Source organism: Crocodylus siamensis, chromosome 3, assembly GCF_052110815.1.
Source record: "Crocodylus siamensis isolate JL-2025a chromosome 3, ASM5211081v1, whole genome shotgun sequence".
Lineage (NCBI taxonomy): Eukaryota > Metazoa > Chordata > Crocodylia > Crocodylidae > Crocodylus > Crocodylus siamensis.
Window position 1 is genome coordinate 183,871,707 of NC_143397.1, and position 24,656 is coordinate 183,896,362.

Here is a 24,656-nt window from a genome sequence, read left to right on the forward strand (position 1 = left end):
AAAAGTAATACACAAGGAATTCTAAAAATGATGAAGCATGTGTGTCATGGTAAAATGTTTTCTTTAAAAAAAAGAAACCCACAGAACAAACAAAAAACACACTGCATGTAATTACCTTGTAACTTTCAATAGAGAAAACAGAGTGACATAATAGTGATGGTCCAGGAATTTGCAAAAGGCAAATTGGTCCAATTAAAAAAAAATATTACCCTAAGAAATGCCTGCCTCTTTCAAAAAGGGAAATAGCAATTTTAGATTCTTTTATTCTAAATTAGTGAGTTTAGAAAAGGGAGGGGCCAACCTTTTCAGCTGGTATACCACAAAGTAAGCCCTACCCCAACTCCTAGTGCCACTCCAATCTCCTTGCTCTCTGTTCTCTCTTCCCTTCCCAATCTGTTGCTCTGGCTCTCTCCTCCCTGCAAAATCTGCTGTATGGCAAACAAAGCAGCTGTGCATCACCTGTGACACATTGTGGGTTGGCCGCCTCTAGTTTAGGGTATTTACTTGCTTAGAGGTTTTTACTTGTAAATAGGTGAAGGATATCTGGAACTATGGTTTTTTCCCCCAGTAGAACACACAGCATATTAGATGAACAGATTTTATTCATCCAAAGTAGTGTTGATTCAATAATTCCAAACATCTCGATTCTTAATATTAGAACTGAATTCACATTTCTGTTTTTATGAATGTCATTAACATTCTTAAAAGTTCTGGATCCTCCCAGAATTTTTAATTGTTGCTGATTTGTGCTGTTAAAGTTTTCAGCTCTGGTCAGCAACTCCCTTCATACCATTAACTTCAGCTTGAAAGTTCCCCACTATTACTTGTTTCAGGGGTTCTTTTCCACCAGAGAAGACCCTTGGTCACTCAGCTCACATGCTGAAGCACTCATCTCAAACGGGTTCCAGGAAGTCTGCATGCAGACAGCTACAGACTAGGCTGAGACGGCTTGCTGATATAGATACATAAGGGAGGCTGCAGCGGCTAAGTGGTCAAAAACATTTACTTTATTATGTTTCATGACAATCATTAAAACTTCAGTAGGAAGCATCTTCTAAAATTAATTACAAATATATTTTTAAACACATTTCATCCCTCTTCCCCTATCATTTTGCCAAAATTTGCTTGGTTCAGAGACTACCTGTAAAAGCTGTCATCATAGATGCTCCATGCTATAGGCTAAGAGTAAAAGAATGTTGGCCTCTGCTAGATCATTCATGGCAGGAAGTTTGCTGTTGCCCACTTCTGTGTTGGCAATTCTGACTTCCAGCTTTTAACTTTCTGTTTTAAGAATGGTTTTAATACATTGCTTTTTATTTAGTTAATTTAATGTGCATCAACAACCTCTAAAATTCAGAAAACATTATCAAAACCTTTAAAGATAGGAGGTAATCAGTCACTGTCAGATCAACTTATTACAACTTTTATAATATAGAGAAATGAACAGTAGTTTAGTACCTCTTGAAGACTACCCTAGTGCTATATTTATATTCTATATGATTTACCAGATATATTTGGCTGCTGATTCAACATACAGGATTTTGGTGATGCAAAATTCCATTCAAATCTCCCCTTTCAGGTATATCATTCGTCTGACTACATACACTAATTTTCCTCTAACAGGTCTTCTGCATTAATAAAATCATGACAGCTGTCAACATTCATTTGAAGAACATTCAAGGTTTGTGCTTATTTCCAGGAGCTTTCATCTTGTTCTGGAGTAACACAGGCCAAGCCTCCAAACTTTTATCCTTAAGCAAAGTTAGCATGCTTCACAGGTGACAGAAGGTTTTTTTTCCTTTTTCTTTTGGAGGGAGGGGAGAATATGAGATAATTATTTGGGTAGGGTATAATGCAGAACCTCAATCCTTAACCACCAGGAAAAACCAAAAGACAAACTATCTGGTTTTCCATATCTGTTCCAGACTTCACAACAGTAACTTGGTCGTAGTGTTGAGGCCATGGCTTCATTGGATTGATTCTTGGAGCCCTTTATTTCCTTTCACATCCAGGATTCCCATCCTGCCCAAACTCTGCCAAGAATATTGGGATCTGTTGCTTGGTCTATAAGGCACTTCACTTGTGTCTCTTCTGTAAGCCCGTCCTTTGGTTCTTTGGCTCGGATGTTCTGATCTCTGCTACCCTGAGCCACAGCTACATAATCACGGTATGCAAGCGACTTTTCATGGCCCAGTCGCAGCTCTTCACTAAAATAAAGAGCATGAAGATATAAATATATCCTGACTTAAAAGAAAGACAGTCTGGATGTTCAGAATTAAAACCTGATCTTAAGAGGCTTGAGAACCCTACCCCCTAAGTTCTCAGTTGCAATTCACAAGATCACATCAGTGGCTGAATGACCTCAGCCTTTGCTTTTCATCAGTGAGCATTTAACATGCCTATCTTCATCTTGAAACGGTCATTGATTAGGGAGGAGGCGATGAAACAGAACAAGTGAGTGAAAATATCCTCCTTGCACCATGCTGCTTCTCTCATCCCAACTTCATCTCCCCCTCCTCGACCTGCCCAGTGCTTATCTACAGGAAGCATCTTGCTGCAGCTTCCAAAGTCAGGCTCAGCAGCAGAGGTTAGGGCAGAAAGAAGCTGACTCCTCATGTGACCTTTCACATTCAGCAACAAAAAATGCAGTAAAATCTACTACTACTCCAGTTTTCCCAGGGAACAATATCAGTTAAAGTATTTGTATTTTAAACAAACTTCTTGCATTTTTGTACCCACCCAAAATAATTTTTAAAAAGGAAGTAGGGATGAAAAGCATTGATTGTACTTTAAATGAACTTTAAAACAAGATTTTTGTCCTGATCCAAACTTGCCTTGCCCAGATTTTAGTCTGTCTGGTCATCAAGTTCTCAGGGAATATGATTTTATTTATTGATGTTTCAAAATTAGGTAGCTTATTTCCACACCTTTACACCCCTGCTGGACCCCTATTTGAAAAGAACCAATCCATTCCAATACCACCTCTAGCCCCAAAATTGTATGCAGAACATACAAACAGCTAATGGGGATGAAGAGTTCACTAAGCTTGCATGTCGCCAAAAACAGTAAAAATGCTCAAATGTGCAAGATACTAGGTATTTGGGCTTGCAGGGTAATTCAGAGAGCTCAGGTGTGCACCAAAATATTTCACCCTGTCAAGTTTCTTGAAATGACAAAATTCCACCATCTCTGCTTTGTCTTTGCTGCTATTAAATATAAAAGGTAGCAAGTCTAACCTTTTAAAGAATGCAAAGGTTCTTATTAGAGTGCTTTGACATCAAGGGAGAGAGACTCTTACCAGGTGATTGCTGCTGGATTGGAACCAGCTAACTTTCTTTTGACACAATTGACTTTTTGCAAGGGATACCAGTTTACTTCAGATGTGTTTACTTCCTTTAGCCACGTGCCTCCTTTCTTCAGCAGTCTCAGTTCAAAATTCTAACAAAAAACCCCAATAATTTTGCTCCAGTTAATAGTTACCATGCGTATCACACGCGTGCATACACACACGACAGTTAACATTCTAACACATCTGCCCACCACATCCTTAGTAAGTTAGTAAATAAACTGAGCTGCAAATAAAGTGGAACGCGCGGAATAGTTAGAGGAAATCTGCCTGTGGCTTAACAGTTAATTTACAGCCAAAAACGTGATTAACATTTGTGTTGTTAATAAAATTTGTGTTGTGGATAAAAGAAAGTCAAGTGACATTTCAAATTTTGCTTCCTTTGAAAACTGGAAGGATTTACAGTATGTAATGACATTTCTTTAGAAAATTCTATGATTATAGTATATTTTACAGTTAGAGTAAAAACATGGTCTAATATAATTCAATGTTACAGGTTTTGGAAGTGTTTTCATAAAGAATGATTTCAGGTACAGTGTTACTTTACATGAAATCAGGAGGGTATTCTAGTTCATAGGACAGACAAAATACTTATATTATGTGGGTTAGTAGCATAAGCCACTGTGAAATCTCCAAATATAAAATCATTCACATGGCAATTAAATAATTCTGAACAGCAACCAGTGAGAGCTGTTGTTTTCATTACAAAATACTGGCATGTCATTTTAAATGCTTTAAGAACTATTTCTGTCAGGTTCTTGGAGCATTCTACAAACCAACACTGAAGATTAGAGGGGAAAAAAGGAGCAATGAAGCTGAGCACTAGATAATAGTTCCTTGTCTTATCAAGGACAAAACTAATCAAAAATGAATCACATTGGCTGCTTACAGAAGTTAAAGACCCCCCGTAAAAACTGCACTTTACCAGTAGCAGCAGCATTTTAGTTCGACCTGGCTCTGCAGCCTCTGTATGAATCAATCAGCTATTAGATAAAAGCCCCAAAAAAGTCCCACTGAAGTGCCTGATCTATACAGATGTTGGGCAAGCCAGGTCCAACTAACGCAGTGCCTCTTCTGGGCATGTGCTAGGTTTGGTGTAGGAATGTGCAGAGTTTAAATAAAGCACTATTTTGTTTTTTAACATCTGGAAGCAGCTCTTGTGCCTTTGTATAAAGACAAAAAGAACTAACAAAAACTTACCTTCCAGTCTAAGGAAGGTTCTTTTACAAACACATCCATGGTGCTGATGAGGAGGTCTGGATCTTTGCGATATGCTCTTAGGGCATGTGTCATTATGCTGTAGATGAGGCCCGATTCTTTCATTGGCAACATAAGATTAATGAACTGGCGTGTTAAACGAAAAGGCATCAACTCTGGCACTGCCAGCATCTAAGTAAGAACAAGGATTTTGAAAAAGTAAAAAGGATGCATTAAGAAGCCTTGAAACTGAAGGTTCAGAAAGATGCATCTGTTTAAGCTTTGTTGGTTACTTAACTGAAAATAATTTTCCAATGCAGAGCTTAAAACCAGGAGAGTACTCTCAGCTTCAAATTAAGGCTATGAATATTTATTGTTTGAAAGTAGGAATGAGCAATGTCATTTTATCTACAAAAAATGTCAAATACTAACTGATCTTTAAACAAATTTTTGCAGCTACAGGACTTAGAATTCCATATTAGCTTGGCCGAGGATATCTGGCAAAGAAAAACCTGTTCTAATAACAGTTAAGAGCCATTTGTAAAGCTCATCATGCAACAAAACATTCTCAGAAAGGATATTATCAAACTGAAAACACCGAAGTTGTAATTCCATCCAATATATTAAAAAAAAACGTAAGAAAGGAATTGTAAGAATTACCTGTGTGGCAGAACCAAATGCATATCCAAAGTCTATTCCGATGATGCCACCTGTCTCTGTATTAATCATAAAGTTGGACAGATGTCTATCTCCAATGCCAAGAATCCAGTGGCTGATGCAAATCAGTGCATGAGAACTGGTAAAATGGGAGCGCAGAGACAGAAAGGCCTCAGGAGCTGTACTCATTTTAACAAAGGCTCTCCTTAAAGAAAAAAAAAAAAAGTCATAGGCTGTTTATAAATGTCACATCAAAGTTAGTTTCAAAAGTCAGTTACTGACCGTACATTTACCTTAACAGGTCTTCTGGAACACAGTTTTCTCTGTTTCTGAAAGACATGACTGTTTCCGTACGACTGGCTCTTCTGAAAGTCAAAGAATGCACTAGTTACTGAAACTTTCCAGTGAGAGGACTAACATTAAAAAACACTAGGTACTTCCCTGGAGAGATTAGGGAGTGTCAGATTCAGACAAAATAAAGGGGTTACCCCCAAATTCAAAGAGAAGGCAGGAAAGCTTGATTTGCTCTTAGGAATACACAGTTGGTTTGTTTCCCCACTTCCAGCCAGTCTTTCCTTGAGTGAGTCTCCTACTTATCAACCCGATTATAACATAATTTAAAGGAAACAATGGACAAAATAAGATTGGGGGGGGCAGAGAGAAACTGATGTCCAAAAGTATTTCTGTATTAACATCTTAACAATAAAGTGTGATTAGACACTGGTTAGCTCTCAAAGCATGTATTGATACCATACACTCACCACATCAGGCATCATCATGCAACATCACCCACTCTCAAACAGGAAGTAGTACAGATGTGTTTGCATAGTGCTGTGTCTAGACTAGTTAGGTCTTAGAAGGAGATCTAATTAACCTGCTTGTTAGCCACACTGAGGTTCCTACACTACTTCCACTGTGCGCTTCTGTCTAGTCTGGCAAATGAGCAGTAAAAGCATTCCCAGTTTCTCTGGAATTTAAACTCTCCAGCAAGTACACAAAAATACATCTAAAAAGCCTTGTCTATTAAAAAATAATCAGGTAAGTGAAAGGCATAATGCAAATCATTTAAAACAGTTTCTGGGCTGCCAGAGGTGGCTGAGAAACGTTTACTGCCCACACAGCTCAGTACTGGAGCTTGGCAGAGAACGGAAATTTGTTTTGTGGAAGATTTTAAAAATGTGGTTTCTTTGTGATTTGGAAGAAAATCCAAAAACACTGAAACAGAACTGCCAGTCCCTATCCAGCTTTACAGCTTCCCTGGAGCCAGAGAACCTAAAAGCATGAACTGCAGAGGAGCCACCAGTCTGGGAGTCAGAGCTGCCAGACAGGCTGCCGAGAAGCAAGGTGAACAAACTGGTTTCTGGTGCAGTTTCTTTAATATCAAGGCAGTTCCACAGAACACCACATGTTTTTCCTAATTTTGCTAGTGGCTGTAGCCATTATGTTATAATGCAAATAGACTTCATGGAAATTACTATGTGTACTGTAAATTTAAAATACAAGTCATACGCAACTCTTTTTATTTTTTTAAAGACTTATTTGTATGTAGGCATATAACTTATTTGTATATAGGCATAATGAATGTGTTTAAGTCAGCAGGCCCGGATGCTCTTCATCCAAGTGTGCTGAAGGAATTAGCCAGTGTCACAGAGTCACTGTCATGGCTGTTTGAGCAATTGTGGTGCCCTGGTCAGGTCCCAGAGGACTGGAAAAGGGTGAATGTGGTCTCTATTTTCAAGAAGGGGAGGAAGGAGGATCTGGGTAATTATAGGCTGGTTAGTCTCACCTCCATCCTTGGGAAAAACTTTGAAAAAATTATCAAGGATCACATTTGTGGGAGGCCAGCAGGAAAAATAATACTGAAAGGCAACCAGCACAGGTCATAGCAGGTAGATCCTGCCTAACCTTGTTTCTTTTTATGACCAGATCACAAAATGCTTAGATGCAGGAGTTGAGGTAGATGTCATTTACCTGGATTTTAATGCCTTCAATACAGTATCACCTCCTAGTCTAATAAACAAACTGGGCAGCTGTGATATAGATGATTACAGGGTCAGGTGGGTGGCAAATTGGCTTAAGGGTCACACCCAAAGAGTGATGGTGGATGGGTCGGTATATATCTGGAAAGATGTGGGCAGTGAGGTCCCCCAAGGCTCGGTCCTTGGACCTGTGCTATTCAATGTCTTCATCAGCAACTTGGATGAGAGCGTGCAGAGCACTCTGTCCAAATTCACAGATGACACAAAATTATGGGGTAATGTTAACATGCTAGTGGGAAGGGATCGAATCCAGGCAGACCTGGACAGGTTGGAAAAATGGGCAAAAAAAATAGGATGCAGTTCAACAAAGACAAGTGCAAAGATCTGCATCTAGGGAGAAGGAATCACCAACACACCTATAGGCTAGGGATGACCTTCTCAGCAGCGCAGCAGCAGAAAGGGATCTCAGAGCCATAGCTGATTCCAAGACAAATATGAGCCATCAATGTGATGAAGTAATTAGTAAAGCTAACCACACTCTATCATGCATTAGCAGGTGCATGATGAACAGGTCCAGGGGACACTTCCTCTCTATGTGGCATTGGTCAGGCTGCAGTTGAAACACCACATCCAGTTCTGGGCGCCGCACTTCAAGAGGGATGTGGATAACCTTGAGAGGGTCCAGAGGAGGGCCACTCGTATGGTTAGGGGCCTGCAGGGCCCTACAAGGAGACACTGAGGGACCTGGATCTCTTCAGCCTCTGCTAGAGATGTCTGAGAGGGGATCTTGTGGCTATTTACAAATTCATGTGGGGGGGACAACACAGCGCAAAAAATTGGAGATGCTGTGTTTACCAAGGCACCCCTTGGAATAACCAGGAACAACAGCCACACACTGACAGAGAACAGATTTAGGCTGGACATCAGGAAGAACTTTTTTATGGTAAGGGTTGCCAGAATCTGAAATGGGTTTCCAAGGTAGGTGGTGCTCTCCCCTTCCTTGGTGGTATTTAAGAGGAAACTGGACAAGCACCTGGATGGGGTGATATGACCCCAGCACTCTTTCCTGCCCAGGGCAGGGGGTCAAACTCAATGATCTATCGAGGTCCCTTCCCGCCCTAACAACTGTAAAACTATGAAACTATACTTATACATAGACTTACTTGTACATAGGCATATAACGTGCAATGTCTTCCATCTTCCCACCAGCCATCTTAGACAGCCATTCGTTATAGGCAAACAAAGGTCCTTTCTCACTGCAGACGAAAAGAATTGGTGAGTTATCCACAATTCCTTATCATCCTAGTCTTAAAGCAGCTGTCCATAGACTGCACCTCTGCTCCAGCTAAGGAGGGCTAGGGCAAGTCAATAAATGAATAGGCAGCCTCCAAAGAATGCACTGTTCCTGTAGAAAGTGAACCAGTGCTCCACTAAGATAGTGTTCTTCACTCAGTCAGTACCAAGAGGACAAAAAAAAAGGCTGGGTCTTTGAAGCTGTCTGAAGGTTCCTGCTCTGACACTGGGCCATCAGGTCACTCTCTGCCTTCATTTTTAATATAAGAACAGTTACTGGGTTTTAGTGTAAGACACTAAAATTTCCATATACTGACTTTACAGATCAGGCTTCTTTTTCCAGCTTTTCTTGCTTCTAAAGAAGGTTCAAGTGGAAACAGACATTGCTTTTGTGCCATCATAAAAAATTCTTTATGGTGGCACAAAGGCCAGCCAAACAGATGCCCAGTATACCTGTTGCTGCACCACACAAATGCCAAAATTTGTGGCTGCAACAAAAGAGGTAATAGTTTCTGCCACTTTATTGTGGCAGATCCCAGTCAGTATTTGTCCAGTATCTGTCTGATACCAGTCCCCCTTTATGGTGGGAAAGCAAGGTTAGCCCGGAGCTGCTTGTGCTATCCAGCCACCCAGGGCAGGCATTCCTGGGGTCTGAGGAGCCCAATCCAGCACACCCCAGGAATTCCTGCACAGGATCAGGTGCCTTCAAGCCTCAGAAATGCCTACCCAGCTTAGAGATGTATTTGAGGGAAAACTAGGATTTCCTCCTTGCAGACATGCATCCAGGGCAATCTCCAGGGTGGTGGGAACCCAAGCTTTCCCCACTTACAGACATGCACTCCTAGGGAAAGCCAGGATATCTACTTGCAGAGGTGTGCCCTGGGCAATCTTGAGGGAGGGAGGGCATACCTCTAAGCAGGGAGTCCTGGATTTCCCTGCTTACAGAGATGTGCACAAGAGATTCTCTGGGGCACGTGGGGAACACATTTCCTGTTGTCCCACATGGTTCCTGATGTCCTCTGCCTGATGTGGGACAATGAGAGAGGCCGTTTCACCTTGTGGCAGGGCCCATGCACCACAGCTGATCCTCTTTATTTGGCAACATCTGTTTATACTCTTAGATTCTAAAGTGCCACTAAGCTCTGCCTTCTGCCTCACTCAAGAGTAAAGCACTTCACAAATTAATGAACTAGATAAACAATGCAAAGACCGATTGGACAAAAACAGCAGCTCTAACATGTTCAGCAATTAACCAACCACTTGAGGAAAAGAGAAAAGTCACAGTTCTCAGCTCTACCAAAAAAATGCCTACAGATCCGTAACGATTTCTTATACAAGAGAGAGTTCAACGTCTCAACTGCAGGGCAACACCTCTAATGCACTAAACTGGCCAACTGAATACGATTTCCTTATTTAATTTATGGGCCTGGGTACAGAACAATGTTCCAGCCTTGGCCCAGAAGCAAGCAAATATAGAGTACTGGCATGACTCACTGAGGCAAGCCTGAACAGACATGTTTCATGGGAAAAGAGTAATTAAACTAATTTCTGAATTCCAAAAGCCTCACAAGAGTCTACACAAAGAGGTTGAAAAACTAGAATTAATCTACAATTCCAGTAAATTAACGCTTTGTTAACAATAGAGATAAAAACCCTAAAACATCTATTATCCAGTGTTCATACACGGTTAAAGCTTATTTCAGGTTAAACTCACAGTTCATATGGGTCAATTTTCTGAAGTACTGACCAACTGCTCAACACATGACTTTCTAAGTCTCACCCCTCCCATCCCCCACTGGCTTACGTCCACTTTCTGCCTGTTCCAGTTAGGAGATCAGAATCCTGCATTTGTAAAATCATAATCTGTTGATAAGGAAATGGGTGAGGATGATGTCACAAATGATGATCAACTTCTTGTTTAAACAAGCTGGGTGGAGGATATTACAGGTGCAATGGCACTCATTAAACAAACAACTGCCAATTACCGATTTGGGTCAGGAAGTACGAAAGACTCCACGCTTACAGATATACTCTCATAAGATAAACTGAATCTTATAAAAAGCCAAGTAGACCTTGTTTCATACAGACAGTTAAACTCAGAGTCACCTGCAATATTCAGCTTTTTCTTCTTCTGACATGTTATTTTGAAGGAAGTTCTTTAAGGTACAGGTATTTGGTAGCCATTCAATCAGTCCTAACCTAGAATAAAAGAAATCCAGAGTGTGAATAAAGAGCTCATAGCTTAACTAAAGAGGAGCAATACAAGTGGGAAGCAGCATGGTCCCCATATAATAGATCACAGACTTGGACTCACCTCTGGACTTCATTCCTATGCCCCGATTCATAGAAGGCCTTATGACTACATGAATGAAGTTGCCCCAATATGTGGAATATCAAAGCAAAAGCCTTAATATAACTGCTTCAGGGCAACTGAGCCCAGAAAGAAATGATCTTCTCCCAGGAAGAAATTACCTTGGACTGGAATCTGGGTAAAAATGTCCCAGGTTAAGGGACATTTACTTTGGAACTGCACCAAGTGGCCTCCATACCCCCAACTCCCCTCCCGAGGCAGCTGGGCTCTTCCCAGATTATCCTGTTCATGCCTATGAACACAGGAGGCTAAAGTGGAACTTGGACAAAGGCAGAATTTAGGCACTCAAGAATGCAATCCTCAAAACTGCACCTGAAGTCCACAGGTGCCTACGTTTTTGCCAGTAAAGTCCCCATGACCCAGAAGTTCTATTTCTGCAAATGTCCAGGACTGCTGCCACCATGGTGGGGCTGAAAAGTTCAGCACCCATTTCATACCAAAGTCCAGTCAACAATCCTTAGGCTAGACATTCATGTCGTTTTTCCTCCTGAGGGATACAGTCCAGGTGTACTTATGCTTATAGGATTAAGTTCCATATAAACCAGCAGTCACTGCCACTTGTGTTAAAAGACAAGTCCAGAGAAGGTAGTGATGATACCCCGCTCCCCCTTTGATCAAACAGCTTGATGCAGTGATTCTTACAGTGCTGTGGGACCTTGGGGTGCCTTGAGATGCTTTCAATGCCACACGATGGCTGTGCAAATGATTCACAAGATAGAACAAGAAATTTCAAATAGGAATCCACAGTGTTTAAAACATTCCAGCTACTTGTGGTCTGGGGTCTTTCCGAGAGCAAAATTGCTCTATTATTTTTTCATAGTCAAAAAATGAATGGAAGCTAAGAGTTGGCACAAGCTAAGTCTATTCCATCTCGGAGGAAAGGCAGCAGGAGGGCACAGCAGCCCCCCTGGCTCTCCAGGGACCTAGCAGACCTCCTGAGGCTAAAAAGGCAGGCCTACAAAGGATGGAGGATGAGATTCACCTCCAAGGAGGATTATTCTGCACTGGTCTGGTCCTGCAGGGAGCAAACCAGAAAAGCCAAGGCTGCAACTGAACTCCAACTAGCTTCGAGCATCAAGGACAATAAGAAGTCCTTTTTCAGATATGTGGAGAGCTGAAGGAAAAGCAAAGGCAACACTGGACCCCTGCTGAACCAGATGGGACAACTGACAACTGATGACCAGGAAAAAGCCAACCTATTCAATGGGTACTTTGCGTCAGTCTTTCATCAGTCCCGTGGGACGCCCATGCCCACTACGGAACAGTGAGGTCTGGGTGAGGGAGATCCCCTGCCCTCCATTAATGCTGACCTCGTGAAGGAACACCTTGAGAAGCTGGATACCTTCAAGTGAGCTGGCCCTGACAGTCTACACCCCAGGGTACTCAAGAAGCTGGCGAGCGTCATAGCCCAGCCTCTGGCATGGATCTTTGAAAACTCCTGGCGCTCTGGTGTAGTGTCCAAAGACTGGAAGAGGGCCAGCGTGGTGCCTATCTGCAAGGAAGGAAGGAAAGTGGATCCGGCTAACAACAGGCCCATCAGCCTGACTTCTAACCTGGGGAAGATCTTAGAAAAGTTTATTAAAGAGGCCATCCTTAATGGACTGGCTGACACCAACATCCTAAGAGATAGCTAGTATGGGTTTGTTGCAGGTAGGTCTTGCTTGACCAATCTCATTTCCTTCTATGACCAGGTGACCTATCACCTGGACAAGGGAGAAGAGATTGATGTCATATATCTTGACTTCAAAAAAGCTTTTGATCTGGTATCCCATGATCACCTCTTGGTGAAACTGGCCAATTGTGGCCTTGGGTCCACCATGATGTGCTGGCTGGGAAATTGGCTCCATAGTTGGACCCAGAGGGTAGTACTTGATGGCAGTCACTCAACATGGTGTCCTGTGACCAGTGGGGTCCCCCAAGGCTTTGTCCTTGGACCCATATTGTTCAACATCTTCATTAATGATGTGGACACTGAAGTCAGGCGTGGACTGGCCAGGTTTGCCGATGACACCAAACTTTGGGGCAAAGCATCCAGACCTGAGGACAAGAGGGCGATCCAGCTTGACCTGGACAGGCTCAGCAAATGGGCGGACGAGAACTTGATGGAATTTAACACCGAAAAATGCAAGGTTCTCCATCTTGGGAAAAAACCCTGCAGCATCCTTATAGGCTCGGCAGTGCTACGCTGGCTAGCACTGCGGAAGAAAGAGACTTGGGGGTCATCATTGACCACAAGATGAACGTGAGCCCGCAATGCGATGCTGCGGCTAATAAGGCGACCAAAACGCTGGCTTGCATCCATATGCTTCTCAAGCAAATCCCTGGACGTCATTCTCCCCTTTGTACTCGGCCTCCGTGAGGCCGCATCTGGAGTACTGCGTCCAGTTTTTGGGCTCCACAATTCACAAAGAATGTGGAGAAGCTTGAGGGGGTGCAGAGGAGAGCCACACGCATGACCAGGTCAGGAAAACAGGCCTTATGATGACAGGCTGAGAGCCATGGGGCTCTTTAGCCTGGAAAAGCGCAGGCTCAGGGGTGATCTGGTGGCCACCTATAAGTTTATCAGGGGTGACCACCAGGATCTGGGGGAACGTTTGTTCACCAGAGAGCCCTAAGGGATGACGAGGTCGAACGGTCACAAACTCCTCCATGACCATTTCAGGCTGAACATAAGGAAGAATTTCTTTACTGTCGGAGCCCCCAACGTCTGGAACAGCCTGCCATCGGACGTAGCTCAAGCACCTGCATTGAACACCTTCAAGAGCAAATTAGATGCTTATTTTGCTGGGATCCTATGACGCTAGCTGACTTCCTGCCCTTTGGGCGGGGGGCTGGACTTGATCTTCCGAGGTCCCTTCCAGCCCTAATGTCTCTGAAATCTATGAAATTTTGAGGGGTGTCCCGAGTCTAATGGGGGCATCTCAAGTGTAAAAAAGCTGAGAAATACTGGTTTAGTGGTAGCAAAAGGGAGACATGTGCCCAGCCCAGCCTGAGAAACTCAAACCCATTTCTCCCAAGAGAATATTCTAACCAGCTATTCTGGACAAGGGGCACTCTCCACTTTGGCTGCTGAAGCTCCGCCACTTAACGAAAAGATGCAACAATCACTAAGCCAGAAAGAGAGCAAACATGACTAAGCCTGCAATTAGCACTCTCATGAGGGACAGGAGGGTCCTAGCTGCTAATCCATGTTCTCTGGGTAAGAACTTTACTACAAGCACAAACACACGCAAAAATAACCACCAGCAAAAGTTGAATTCATAAAAATTCAGCAGTAACAGTCTAAATGTCTAAGTCTTTGGTTTCATAAAGCAAATTTTTCAGAACCAGAAGCAAAATGAAAAAGAAGAAAAAAGTAGAATCCATGTTAATACATCAAAATTCCATTTCCCAGCAGAAGGAACTTACGTGACTTTTGACATAAGGCTCTCTATCCAAATTCCTACCTGGTTGTCATGGGTATGACTTGGTAGGTTTTTATCTGCATATTCCTTTGGCTACAGGAAGCATCTTGGGAAAGGATAATATTCATAACATCAAAGAGCTGCTCTATGCGCTGGTCCTGACGGAGATCTTCACCACCTTTGACAAGGAAGGGATACTCCTGTTCATCACTGCCTCGGATGATTATACGCTTTGGTTTCCTCAGGGACTCCATTACTTTGATCTTGGAAGGAGACAAAAAGCAAACCACTATGGCACGGGAGCAACATACACAATTGTATCATCGTGGTTACTGCTTAGAACTGCAGGACTCTTGTGTTCTGGGGAAGCCTGATCATACTGCTGTTGCACCACCAGATAGCTTTAGCTTCACAAATTAAAGCAGAGTTTCATGTGGAAACTAATCATCAATGTATAAGAAATAACATTATGTCAGTCCTTTAATCAATCAGAAAAAATCTCTGTTCACTGTCAAATACAACCTCAGCAACTTCTTCCCTGTACCAGGTAGCTCACACCCAAAACACTATGCTGAACCATAATTTTGCACTAGAAACCAAAGGGATTTTGGCCTCAAACTTGTTTACGTACTCGTTCATCAAATCCTGATATTTTTGCATGGTATTCTGGCAATGGTTTCCCTTTACCATCATACTGACCTGGGGAAGGGAGGGAAAAGAAAGAAAAAATAAAACAAATCATTTTCATTTAAACAGAGTCTCTAAACAGAGTATATTTAATGATAGACTATTTTGCCCAATATTATGCCATATTAAAGTTAACAGAATATTGTGCTTTAAACCTGATATTTAAGCAAAATAATAGTATGCTATTTTCTGCTTTTTACATATAAGCATTATTTTTCAGCTGTTATATTTGGAAGCCTTATTTATTATGGAGGACAGACCTTATTCAGACTGGAATGCAAATACATTCCATAGATTTTTATTGCAAAACTGCTGGGATCAAGAAACTACATAAAAGTTAAAACTTAAAAAAAAAAAGACATTTAAAGATCACAGTAAAAGCTACGGAATATCTAGCCAGAAACCAGAATCATGGTAGCTTGAGATTATCAAGTCAGTCTCCCTGTGAAGGCAGGATGTAGCACCCTGATGGAGAAAATAAATACCAAAAGGATAGGACACTTTCAGCTAAGAGGAACAGAACTGCATACAGGTTTCCTTCGCTTTATGCTGTACCCGTGTTCCTGGAAAACGGCACGTAACTCAAATTTGTATAAAGGGAACCCATTTTATAATGTAACAAATAGGGATACAGTCGAAGATCTCGACTGTACTGATGCCCAGACTCATTTCTCCCACTTTTTCAAGACAATTTTGGTACTCACCGACAGCAGACAGTACACACAAGCACAGGGCACTATCACAATGGGGATGGCAACTACACGTGGTGCAGACAATGAGCAAGGAGCACAGATCCACAGAAGAGACTATATTTTGGTGTGCGTCACTCCCACAGTGCACTGCACAAAGTGGCTGACTGCGGGCTTCCACCACGCTGGTTGCGTAAGAGTGAATTTACCTTGCATATAATGAATTTTTGGTATAAAAAAGTTTATTACATAAGAGCGAATTTGCACATACAGAACCCGCATAAAGTGAGGGAAACCTGTAGTAAGTACTTCTATACGAGAGCTCACCACCCTTAGTGCTGTACAGAGAACATACCAGGGATCTCCAGTTCATTCCTCCGGAATTCAGCTTTAAACTCGCTCAGCCAAGGTGAATATTCTCTCAGATTTCCAGGTTCTTTCTGGCCGTCTCTCATTTTTGCAAGAAGAGCATTTACAATCTTGCAGAATTCGTTGTCCTTCATATCTAACAGTTTTGAACCTCCTTTCCCAAACTGAGTGTCAAACTCCTTCCCATAAGCCTGAAGTTGATTTACAAATAGGAGTCAATGTTATTTGTATTACTGCAGTGCCTAGAAGCCATCATGGACTAGGCACTGGTATGCTAGGCAATGTGCAAAAAACATGCAGTAAAAAGATGGTGCCTCTTTCAGAAAGTTTATCAGCTAAATTCTCTTCACACCAGCAAGATCACACTTGTCCGGGCCTAATTCTGAGTGTATATTGGGTAACACAGGGTTAAGTTTGAACACGCGCAGACAAGCCGAGCCAGTGGAAAATCACCAGGGTGCCCAGCATGTGCCCCCTGCACAACCTTAGGGCTTGTCTATCAAACCTGACCTAGTTTGTAACAACGCGCATGCTCAGTTCTGCCAACTATATGATATCATCAGACTAGAAATTTCTGTGAACAACGCAACCTGATTGGCCACCTAAATTATATTTAAGGCTTGTGAGACCCCGCCCAGGGAGGAGACCAGACCCGACCTGAGAGAGCAGAGGCTGCTATTGCAGGGACTGCTCCTCAGGAGAGCCTTTAGGCCTAGAGCCCTGGCTGCTACCAGAGCTCCACTGGTCTCCTCACGGCTGCGGTTTCGCGCTTGTTCCTCTTCATCTCTGTACTGATTCCTTCGTTACCAAACCTCCTTCTGGCTTTGACACCGACCATGATTTGACCGACCCAACCTGCATTGACCACCGACCACGGCATTATCACATCACTCTGGCACCGACCTTGGCATCGCTCTCAATCGACCTTGGCATCATTCTCAACCCATTTTCGTCCACGTTGGACTTTCATTTCATTACAGTTTCGTTGTTTGTCTGTCCCTTTTATGAGCTGTTGACCAGTCCTGGGACTATTGAGTCGGGCAGCCGCACCTAGCCTCCTGGGCTAGAAAGCAAGGGCTCGGCTCAAGAACCCCGTGGACCAACAGACCCCTCTCGTTGTTTATACTGTAACTGAACAAGCAAGCCTTCTGCCTACACTCCAGAAGCGTAAGTAAATAAAATCCATTTGTTTCGAAACCGCACGAGTCCTGTACCGCTCAGACTCCTCGCCGCTAATCCCGCCTGTTCGTTCCGAACCGCTCAGCCCACCGTGACCTTGGGGCCCTATTCCCCGACAGCACTGTACAGCAGAACCATTTTTATGCTAAAATATAGCATGGAAACAACATTTTACTACAGCGCTTTATAAGGGACTGTGTCCATGTAGTAGGAGAAAAAATTTCCACCGCCCTTACAGAGCATCAGCTCTCTACCTCCTGATCAGCGCACATTTATTGAATCACAAATACCTACAACTGCAATATGACTTTCCATGTGCATGCATGCACACTCACCTCTGAACTAATTAGTCTTTGATCCCCATTTTTCCCCTCTATTGATTTGGTTCTGTAATTCTTTTTCCTGTTACGTGGAATGCAACAACCAGCATGGCTTCTTTCCTTTACTCCTCTCTACTGACACCACCACTTGATATCAGCAGGGACATCCACAACTTTGCCCCCTACCAACCCAAAGATATCAATAAACTACTTATTCCTGAGAAGTAAGAGCTAATCAGAAATGTTCTGCTTTCTCATTTGAAGATATCAGCTACCGTCTTCTTCCTTCTCAACCTTTTACAATAGATATATTGTTACACAAGGACAATTCAACTATTTATAAAACTGAGAGGGTGTACTCTAAATTGCCCTCAAGAATTTAGATGCAACTGAAAAGCAAAATAATACTTACACCTGTAAAACAGCCCCATAAGCAGGATAATTTTGGAATGAATTCTAATTGAGATAAATCAATTACTAAAAAGTGTAGGACAGTAACTGCACTGCCTCAATTGATGTACCTAGCTTCATCTATCATCATCACAAATTAAAATTGCAGCATCCGAGTTCACTCACTCTTATATAATTCAATGTGTAATACAGTTTCAAGTAATTGTTTTAATGCGTCTTAGCTACAGCTATTTGCAAATGATTTGAAGTTTTATAAAAGTAACTTTCCCCTTTGGTTAAATTGCTAATATTAGATGTTTTCAGGCAATAAACTGACTGACTTTTCCTTCCCTCGTGAGGGCAGTGATCTCAGACAGATTAATATTTTTCACTGAATTACTAACAATGGCAGGTTTTGTCATAAGGATTAGTGATCATCAGATATCAATCAGCATGCATAAAACCTTTATATATTTAATATATTTTCAACTTGTTTTGCACTTGTACTTTACATTTATTTTCCTCATGAAAGGATGATTCTCGCTAATAATCATTAAAGCACGCTAAGTAGCAATTAAACGCAACTGTTTACATTGAATCTGGTACTACTTTTTTTTTTTTTTTTTTTTTTTTACTAGCTAGCAAAAGGATGACAGGTACTATTCACATGTTTAACAAGTTATCTAGCCTAACATGCAGTACATGTATTTATTCAAATTATTTTTGATTGAAATATTTTAGATTGTACCATATTACATTTTTATTTACCATGAGTATTTTTTCATTCATTATTTAGATGGAAAAAATGCAGAAAGCTAGCAATTTATGATTTTTACTAACTGATTAAAATACATTAACTGTGCTGGATACATAAGTAAAGTTTATCAAATCAGGTTTTGCACTTAAAAATGAATTGATTTATTCAACAAAGAAAATCTCACCTACAGTTAGTTATTTGAACTGACTGATCAACCTGTCCTTCAGTATTTTAAAACTAGTATACTTCAGCCTGTTATGCTTTGTTTTAATTTGTAGATTGGATTACTTGAAAACCAGCCTTCCTGATTTTAACTCCCAATTTCCTTCAGCTTCTCAAGTTTATTGAACTGAACTAAAATGAATAAAGACAATCATTCTCTCTGACCTTGCAGAAGAGACGCCAGCTGTCAAAAGGTGGTTCATTCATTTCAGACCCTGATTATAAGTGTTCAGCTAGTTGCTGCCTCCAGTTCAATGCTTCCAATTAAAAAAATACCAACAAAATGCAACATATGAATATTATTTTTCATTTAATTTTGATGATTGATAAATAATAAGTTTAGAGCTTAATATGGATTGTCAGTTTCATGTTTAATTTAAATACCTTTTCTTTTCAAATAAGCCTGTTTAAAAACATGGATTTTAAATTTAAATCAACATTTTGTTTAAAGATCTATTTTATCCACCCTGACAAGATGAGAGGTCAGTATACAATACAGCAATTTTTGCAAATACTACATTATAACAGGCAGATGTCTCATGTTGAATTCTGGAATCACAGCAGTCGCCCATAACAACTTGCTTTATTCCTATCATAGACATGCTTTGTAGACAAGTATAATTACAGGTTTTAGTTCTTAGGAGTTTACAGTATAAGTGATCATTTATATAAAATGTGCGAGAGAGGACTTGGCTTAGGTACTAATTGCTGTTTCCACAGCTACTAAAAAATTAATCTTCAAGTTCCCACCAGAATTAAAGTGGCTCTTTAAAAGCACAGTGCTGAAAAATCAGTATATCCAACATTAAATGGAATATAAACACAGAGGGTTTTTTCCCTTCCTTTACACTAACAAAATCATGAGGGTCAATAAGATGTTTCAGAACATGCTAGTTCAGCAAACTCCAACCTCTAAGAGGTATCAAAGCAAATCACTTGAAATAACCTTAACTCTACCCCTCCCTCACCTGGTAACAGCTACTGGGAATGTCTTGAATGGGCTGTGGAAGCTGAGGTGCAGTGTGCCATGGGGACTGCCAATCATTGTGGGAAATGAGAGCAGTCTGGTAACTGAAAGTATACGTCAATGGCATCCTGTATCTTAGAGTACAGGGGCTGGAGATTTTGCCACGTGGTAGTGTTTTTATGCAGTAAAAGTAATAATCTGTAGGGCAAACATAGGTATCATGTACAGCCCAGAGCACGAATCTGTTTTACTGGCATCACCCAAAAGCAGATGAGTTAAGGCGGAGTTAGCATTTACTTTAATTCAATTTCCCTGGTTTTCGGAGACTGAGCCTTGCTGAACTTGACATCCCGGGAGGGCACAAAATATTATCTGACAAGGTAAACTCCAGTGGAATTCCCAGGTCAAGTGATCTTGTACACAATTAGAGCTAATATTTTAATTTGATCTAAGATACTGCTGTGGCTCACAAAGTAGCCAATGTTAAGTGATTCTTTAAGTGTCCTGCCCTGTTCTGTATATCGTGCGATATCTGAACGGCGTGAAGTTGTATTTTGAAATGTTTCTAGAGTGTGGTAGCCGAAGGTGGCAGAGAATTTACAGAATTTAATGCCCTGAAATTTTAGTTTTATTCCACAATTGTCACAGTAATTTGAAGCATATGAAAGGAACACTGATGTATCCCTTCTCCCCATCTCCCTCAAGAACTAGTCCCTAGCCACTCTCTCCTTCCCACCCCATTATGATAATTAGCCTATAATAGAAACCATAAAAAGTTATTCCTTGTTGTTTGGCACCTTCTGTGGCTGCATTCTTATATCACAAGGAGCAGTATACTAGATTTACAACACATCCTTGGCTATGCAGCCCATGCTCTAAACCAGGCCTTGTCCCTCCCAGATGCCTCCCAGACAGCAGAAGCAATTAGCCTATGCCGAGTTTTCTGCTGCTGCGGCTTATAGTTTCATAGTTGGCAGGTTCAGAAGGGACCCGAGCAGATCCTCAAGTCCAACCCCCTGCCATGGGCAGGAAAGGATGCTGGGGTCAAATGACCCTGGCTAGGTGGCTGTCTAGCCTCCTTTTGAAGACCCCCAGGGTAGGAGCGAGCAGCACTTCCCTTGGAAGTTGGTTCCAGATCCTAGCTGCCCTGACTCTGAAGTAGTGCCTCCTGATATCTAGCCTGAACCTACTCTCTCTTGTGGCCGTTATTTGTAGTTACTCCCAGTAGTGTTTGGGGGAAGAGGGACTCCCTGTTTCCCGGCTGGTCCCCCTGGTAAGTTTATAGACAGCCACCAGATCGCCTCTTAGCCTTCTCTTGTGGAGGCTGAACAGGTTCAGGTCCCATAGCCTCACATCATAGGGCCTGCCCTGCTGTCCCCATATCATGCGAGTGGCCCTCCTCTGGAACCTCTCGATGCTGTCCACATCCCTCTTGAAGTGCGGCGCCCAGAACTGGACGCAGTACTCCAACTGCAGCCTGACCAGTGCCGCACAGAGGGGGAGGATCACCTCCTTGGACCTGCTTGTGATGCATCTGTGGATGCATGACAAGATGCAGTTAGCCTTACTGATCGCATCCTCACATTGGCAGCCCATGTTCATCTGGGAATCAATAGTGACTCCAAGATCCTTTTCTGCCTCTGTGCTGATGAGAAGGGAGTTCCCCAGCCTGTAGGTATGCTGCTGGTTCTTCCTCCCCAGGTGCAATACCTTGCACTTGTCAGTATTGAATCCCATCCTGTTCTCATCCACCCACCCCTGCAACCTGTCCAAATCTAGTTGTAGCCTGTCCCTCCCTTCTAGCATGCCCACCTCTCCCCACATCTTAGTGTCATCTGCAAATTTGCATAAGGTGCTTTTCACCCCCTTGTCCAAGTTGCTGATGAAGATGTTGAACAGTGCGGGCCTGAGGACCCCCGCTGCCCCATCCCTCCAGGTTGAAAATGACCCGTCCACCACCACTCTCTAGGAGCAGCCCTCCAGCCAATTTGCCACCCATCTCACTGTGTAGGCATCGTCGCCTAATTTTTTAATGAGAATGGGGTGAGAGACAGCATCGAAGGCCTTCCTAAAGTCCAGAAAGACTGTGTCCACCGCAACAGCTATGTCTAAGGATTTTGTTACCTGGTCATAGAAGGCCACCATGTTGGTCTGACAGGACCTGCCCCTAATGAACCCATGTCGGTTGCCCCTAAGCATAATCTCCCCTGCTGGCCCCTCGCAGATATGCACCTGGATAATTCTCTCAAAGAGCATCCCCAGGACCGAGGTAAGACTAATGGGCCTATAGTTTCCCGGGTCCTACTTCCTCCCCTTTTTGAAAATGGGGACTACATTGGCCCTTTTCCAGTCCTTTGGTACCTCACCAGAGCACCATGAGTGCTTGTAAAGCCGTGCCAGAGGTCCTGCAATGACCTCTGCCAATTCCCTCAGCACCCTGGGGCGGAAATCATCTGGACATGCTGATATAAACACATCCAGCCCCACCAGAAGTTCCCTGACCCTAAGCCTGGCTGTGCCTCTCCTGAGTCCATGGGGTGGGTGTCCTGCAGAGGCCCCATGTTACCTGGTGCCTTCCTTTTACTCCCTATGTATTTAAAAAAGGACTTCTTGTTATCTTTGATCTGGGTCACTAGTCCTAGTTCCGTGTCCACCTTTAGCCTTCCTAACAGCACCCCCCCTACAGTCTCGAGCAATGGAGGTATAATCGTCCTTGGTGATGGCCCCTCCCTTCCACCGGGTGTACACCCTTTTTTTTTAGCTTTCAGACGTTCCTGAATGCCTTTGGTGAACCAGGGGGGCTTTTGAGCATTCTTGCCCCCTTTGATTCACATTGGGACTGTCACCCCTTGGGCTCGGAGGATCATCTCCTTAAGGAACAACCACTTGTCTTGGACTCCCAACTCCCCTCCCCTCCGGGACCTCAGTGCCTCACTGACTAATCTCCTTAACTCATTGAAATCGACCCTCCTTGGACACCCTGCGCTGGATGGTGAATGATGATCGCTAATTGCCCACGTGGTCAAGAACTTAGCTTGGATCTCTCTACAGGACTTAATCTAAGGCACCTAGGTGGAAGAAAGTCAAGCTCCACATGACTGCATAAATAGAAAGCCCTGGGTGTAAACAGAGGCAAATACATTCACATATAAAATGCGAAGGAAGTAGAAGCAGGGATGACTGAACAAATGCACATATAATTCTCAGTGGGCACACACTGCTTTGTGGACAAGTCAGGAAGTAGCAATCAAACTGCATGCAGTCCAAACATACCACATCTGCAGTATAATTAAAGGACCGGTCCTGAACACCTCACTCAATCATTCATCTGATTAGGGTTGTATGATCAGACAAGATTATCTAGTCCACACGTTTTCCTTTTCAATTTTTCAGGAGCCTCCTCTCCCCTCCCAAAACACATCAATACTATTCAGTGTCACTGAGTTGAGATTTTAGATGTACCTGAATAAACCTCCTTCTGAACAATCCAAGACCTGAAGCCTGCAAGTTTCCTAGGCTCCCATACATTACTTCATACATTTCTTTAAGCTTGGCCTTATTTTTCTGAGCTTTTCCCAACTCATTTCTCACAGCATCAACCCAATCCTGCAAATACAGAAAAAAGCAAGTAAATATGAAAGACAATGTTTTTTGGATTCTCTCCAATAAATCAAATCAGATATCTTAGACTTATTATATTTGCTATTGATGTGACTTAGTAAATACAAAGGTCTTGGACATTTGTAAGCAATTCGAGAGCCAGAGGAGTGACTTTTTTTTTTTTTTTAAATAAAATGCTGCTCCTACTCCAGGGGCGGGCAATTATTTCTGGTGGAGAGCTGCTTACCCAGCTTTGGCAGGCTGTTGAGGGCTGCATGGGTAGCCCTGCCCCTTGACAGGTGCCCTGCCCCCTGGACACCATCTTGGGACCAATGTCCCAATCAATGTCTTGGGACCAATGTCCCAGGGCCAGTATTGGTGGGGCCCAAAGCAGGGCCCAGGCCGGCAGGGGTCTGCACCAACAAGGAGGGGGGAGCTGGCCCAGCTTCATAAAGTCCCTGCTGGCTGGGATCCCGCACTCATGCCACCCTGCTCTGGGCCCCACCAGCATTGGCCCTGGGACACCGGTGCGGGGCCCATGTTCCCGCTGGCTCCTGTGCCCACTCACACCCAGTGCCCCCAGCCCCGCAGTACAGGCAGGAGGCAGTGCACAGCCCCAACCCCCTGCTCACCGGGAAGGAAGAAGCTGATGCTGAGTGCAGGGAAAAGCGGCCCCTCGTCCACCCTGTGCTGCAGTCGCTCACAGCCCACGAAGGGCTGCCTGTGCCTGCTCCTGACAGCCCAGCACGGGCTGCGAGCAGCTGCAGCATGGGGCAGTGGACACTGGGCAGGGGAGGGCTGCTTTCCTCCATGCTGAGAAGGAGCCCAGGGAAAAGTGGCCCCTCCCCCACCCCGTGGCTGGTGCTCCCTGCTGCAGCCACTTGCAGCCTGCACGGGGCTGTCTGAAGCAGGCACAGGCAGCCCCAGGCAGGCTGCAAGCAGCTGCAGCACAGGGCGTCAGGCATGGGGTGAGCATGGGGCCGCTTCCCCACCGCCCCCCCACACTCAGATTTTTCCCAGGCCACTTTTCCCCGAGCTCCTCCCCTGTCCGGGGTCCTCCCCTGCCCTTCCCCCTTACCTGAGGTTCTGGCGCTGCCGGGGCAGCCATGTGCTCCCAGGCCAGAAGCCTCTGCTGGGTCTTCTGGCTGTGGGGGGCGGGGTTGGGCAGGCCCTCCTGTTGTGGGAGCCTGCCGGGCTTCCCCTGGGTCCTACTGCCCTTGGTTCCTATC

At 43.4% G+C, this 24,656-nt stretch overlaps 1 protein-coding gene across 1 annotated transcript in view; it reads right to left on the reverse strand.

Annotated features, from left to right (window-relative positions):
- Nucleotides 1-241: 241 nt before the first annotated feature.
- The window catches only part of PRKDC (protein kinase, DNA-activated, catalytic subunit), a 130,811-nt gene continuing 106,396 nt past the window's right edge, over nucleotides 242-24,656 (reverse strand). The window contains exons 76-86 of the mRNA XM_090039934.1: nucleotides 23,290-23,433; nucleotides 15,979-16,183; nucleotides 14,879-14,946; nucleotides 14,290-14,510; nucleotides 10,579-10,671; nucleotides 8,343-8,435; nucleotides 5,494-5,565; nucleotides 5,204-5,405; nucleotides 4,547-4,735; nucleotides 3,299-3,438; nucleotides 242-2,207 (exon numbers count right to left, since the gene is read on the reverse strand). Of these exons, the coding sequence (XP_089896060.1) occupies nucleotides 2,003-2,207; nucleotides 3,299-3,438; nucleotides 4,547-4,735; nucleotides 5,204-5,405; nucleotides 5,494-5,565; nucleotides 8,343-8,435; nucleotides 10,579-10,671; nucleotides 14,290-14,510; nucleotides 14,879-14,946; nucleotides 15,979-16,183; nucleotides 23,290-23,433 (1,632 nt within the window). The 3' untranslated portion in view covers nucleotides 242-2,002. The remainder of the gene's footprint in view (nucleotides 2,208-3,298; nucleotides 3,439-4,546; nucleotides 4,736-5,203; nucleotides 5,406-5,493; nucleotides 5,566-8,342; nucleotides 8,436-10,578; nucleotides 10,672-14,289; nucleotides 14,511-14,878; nucleotides 14,947-15,978; nucleotides 16,184-23,289; nucleotides 23,434-24,656) is intronic.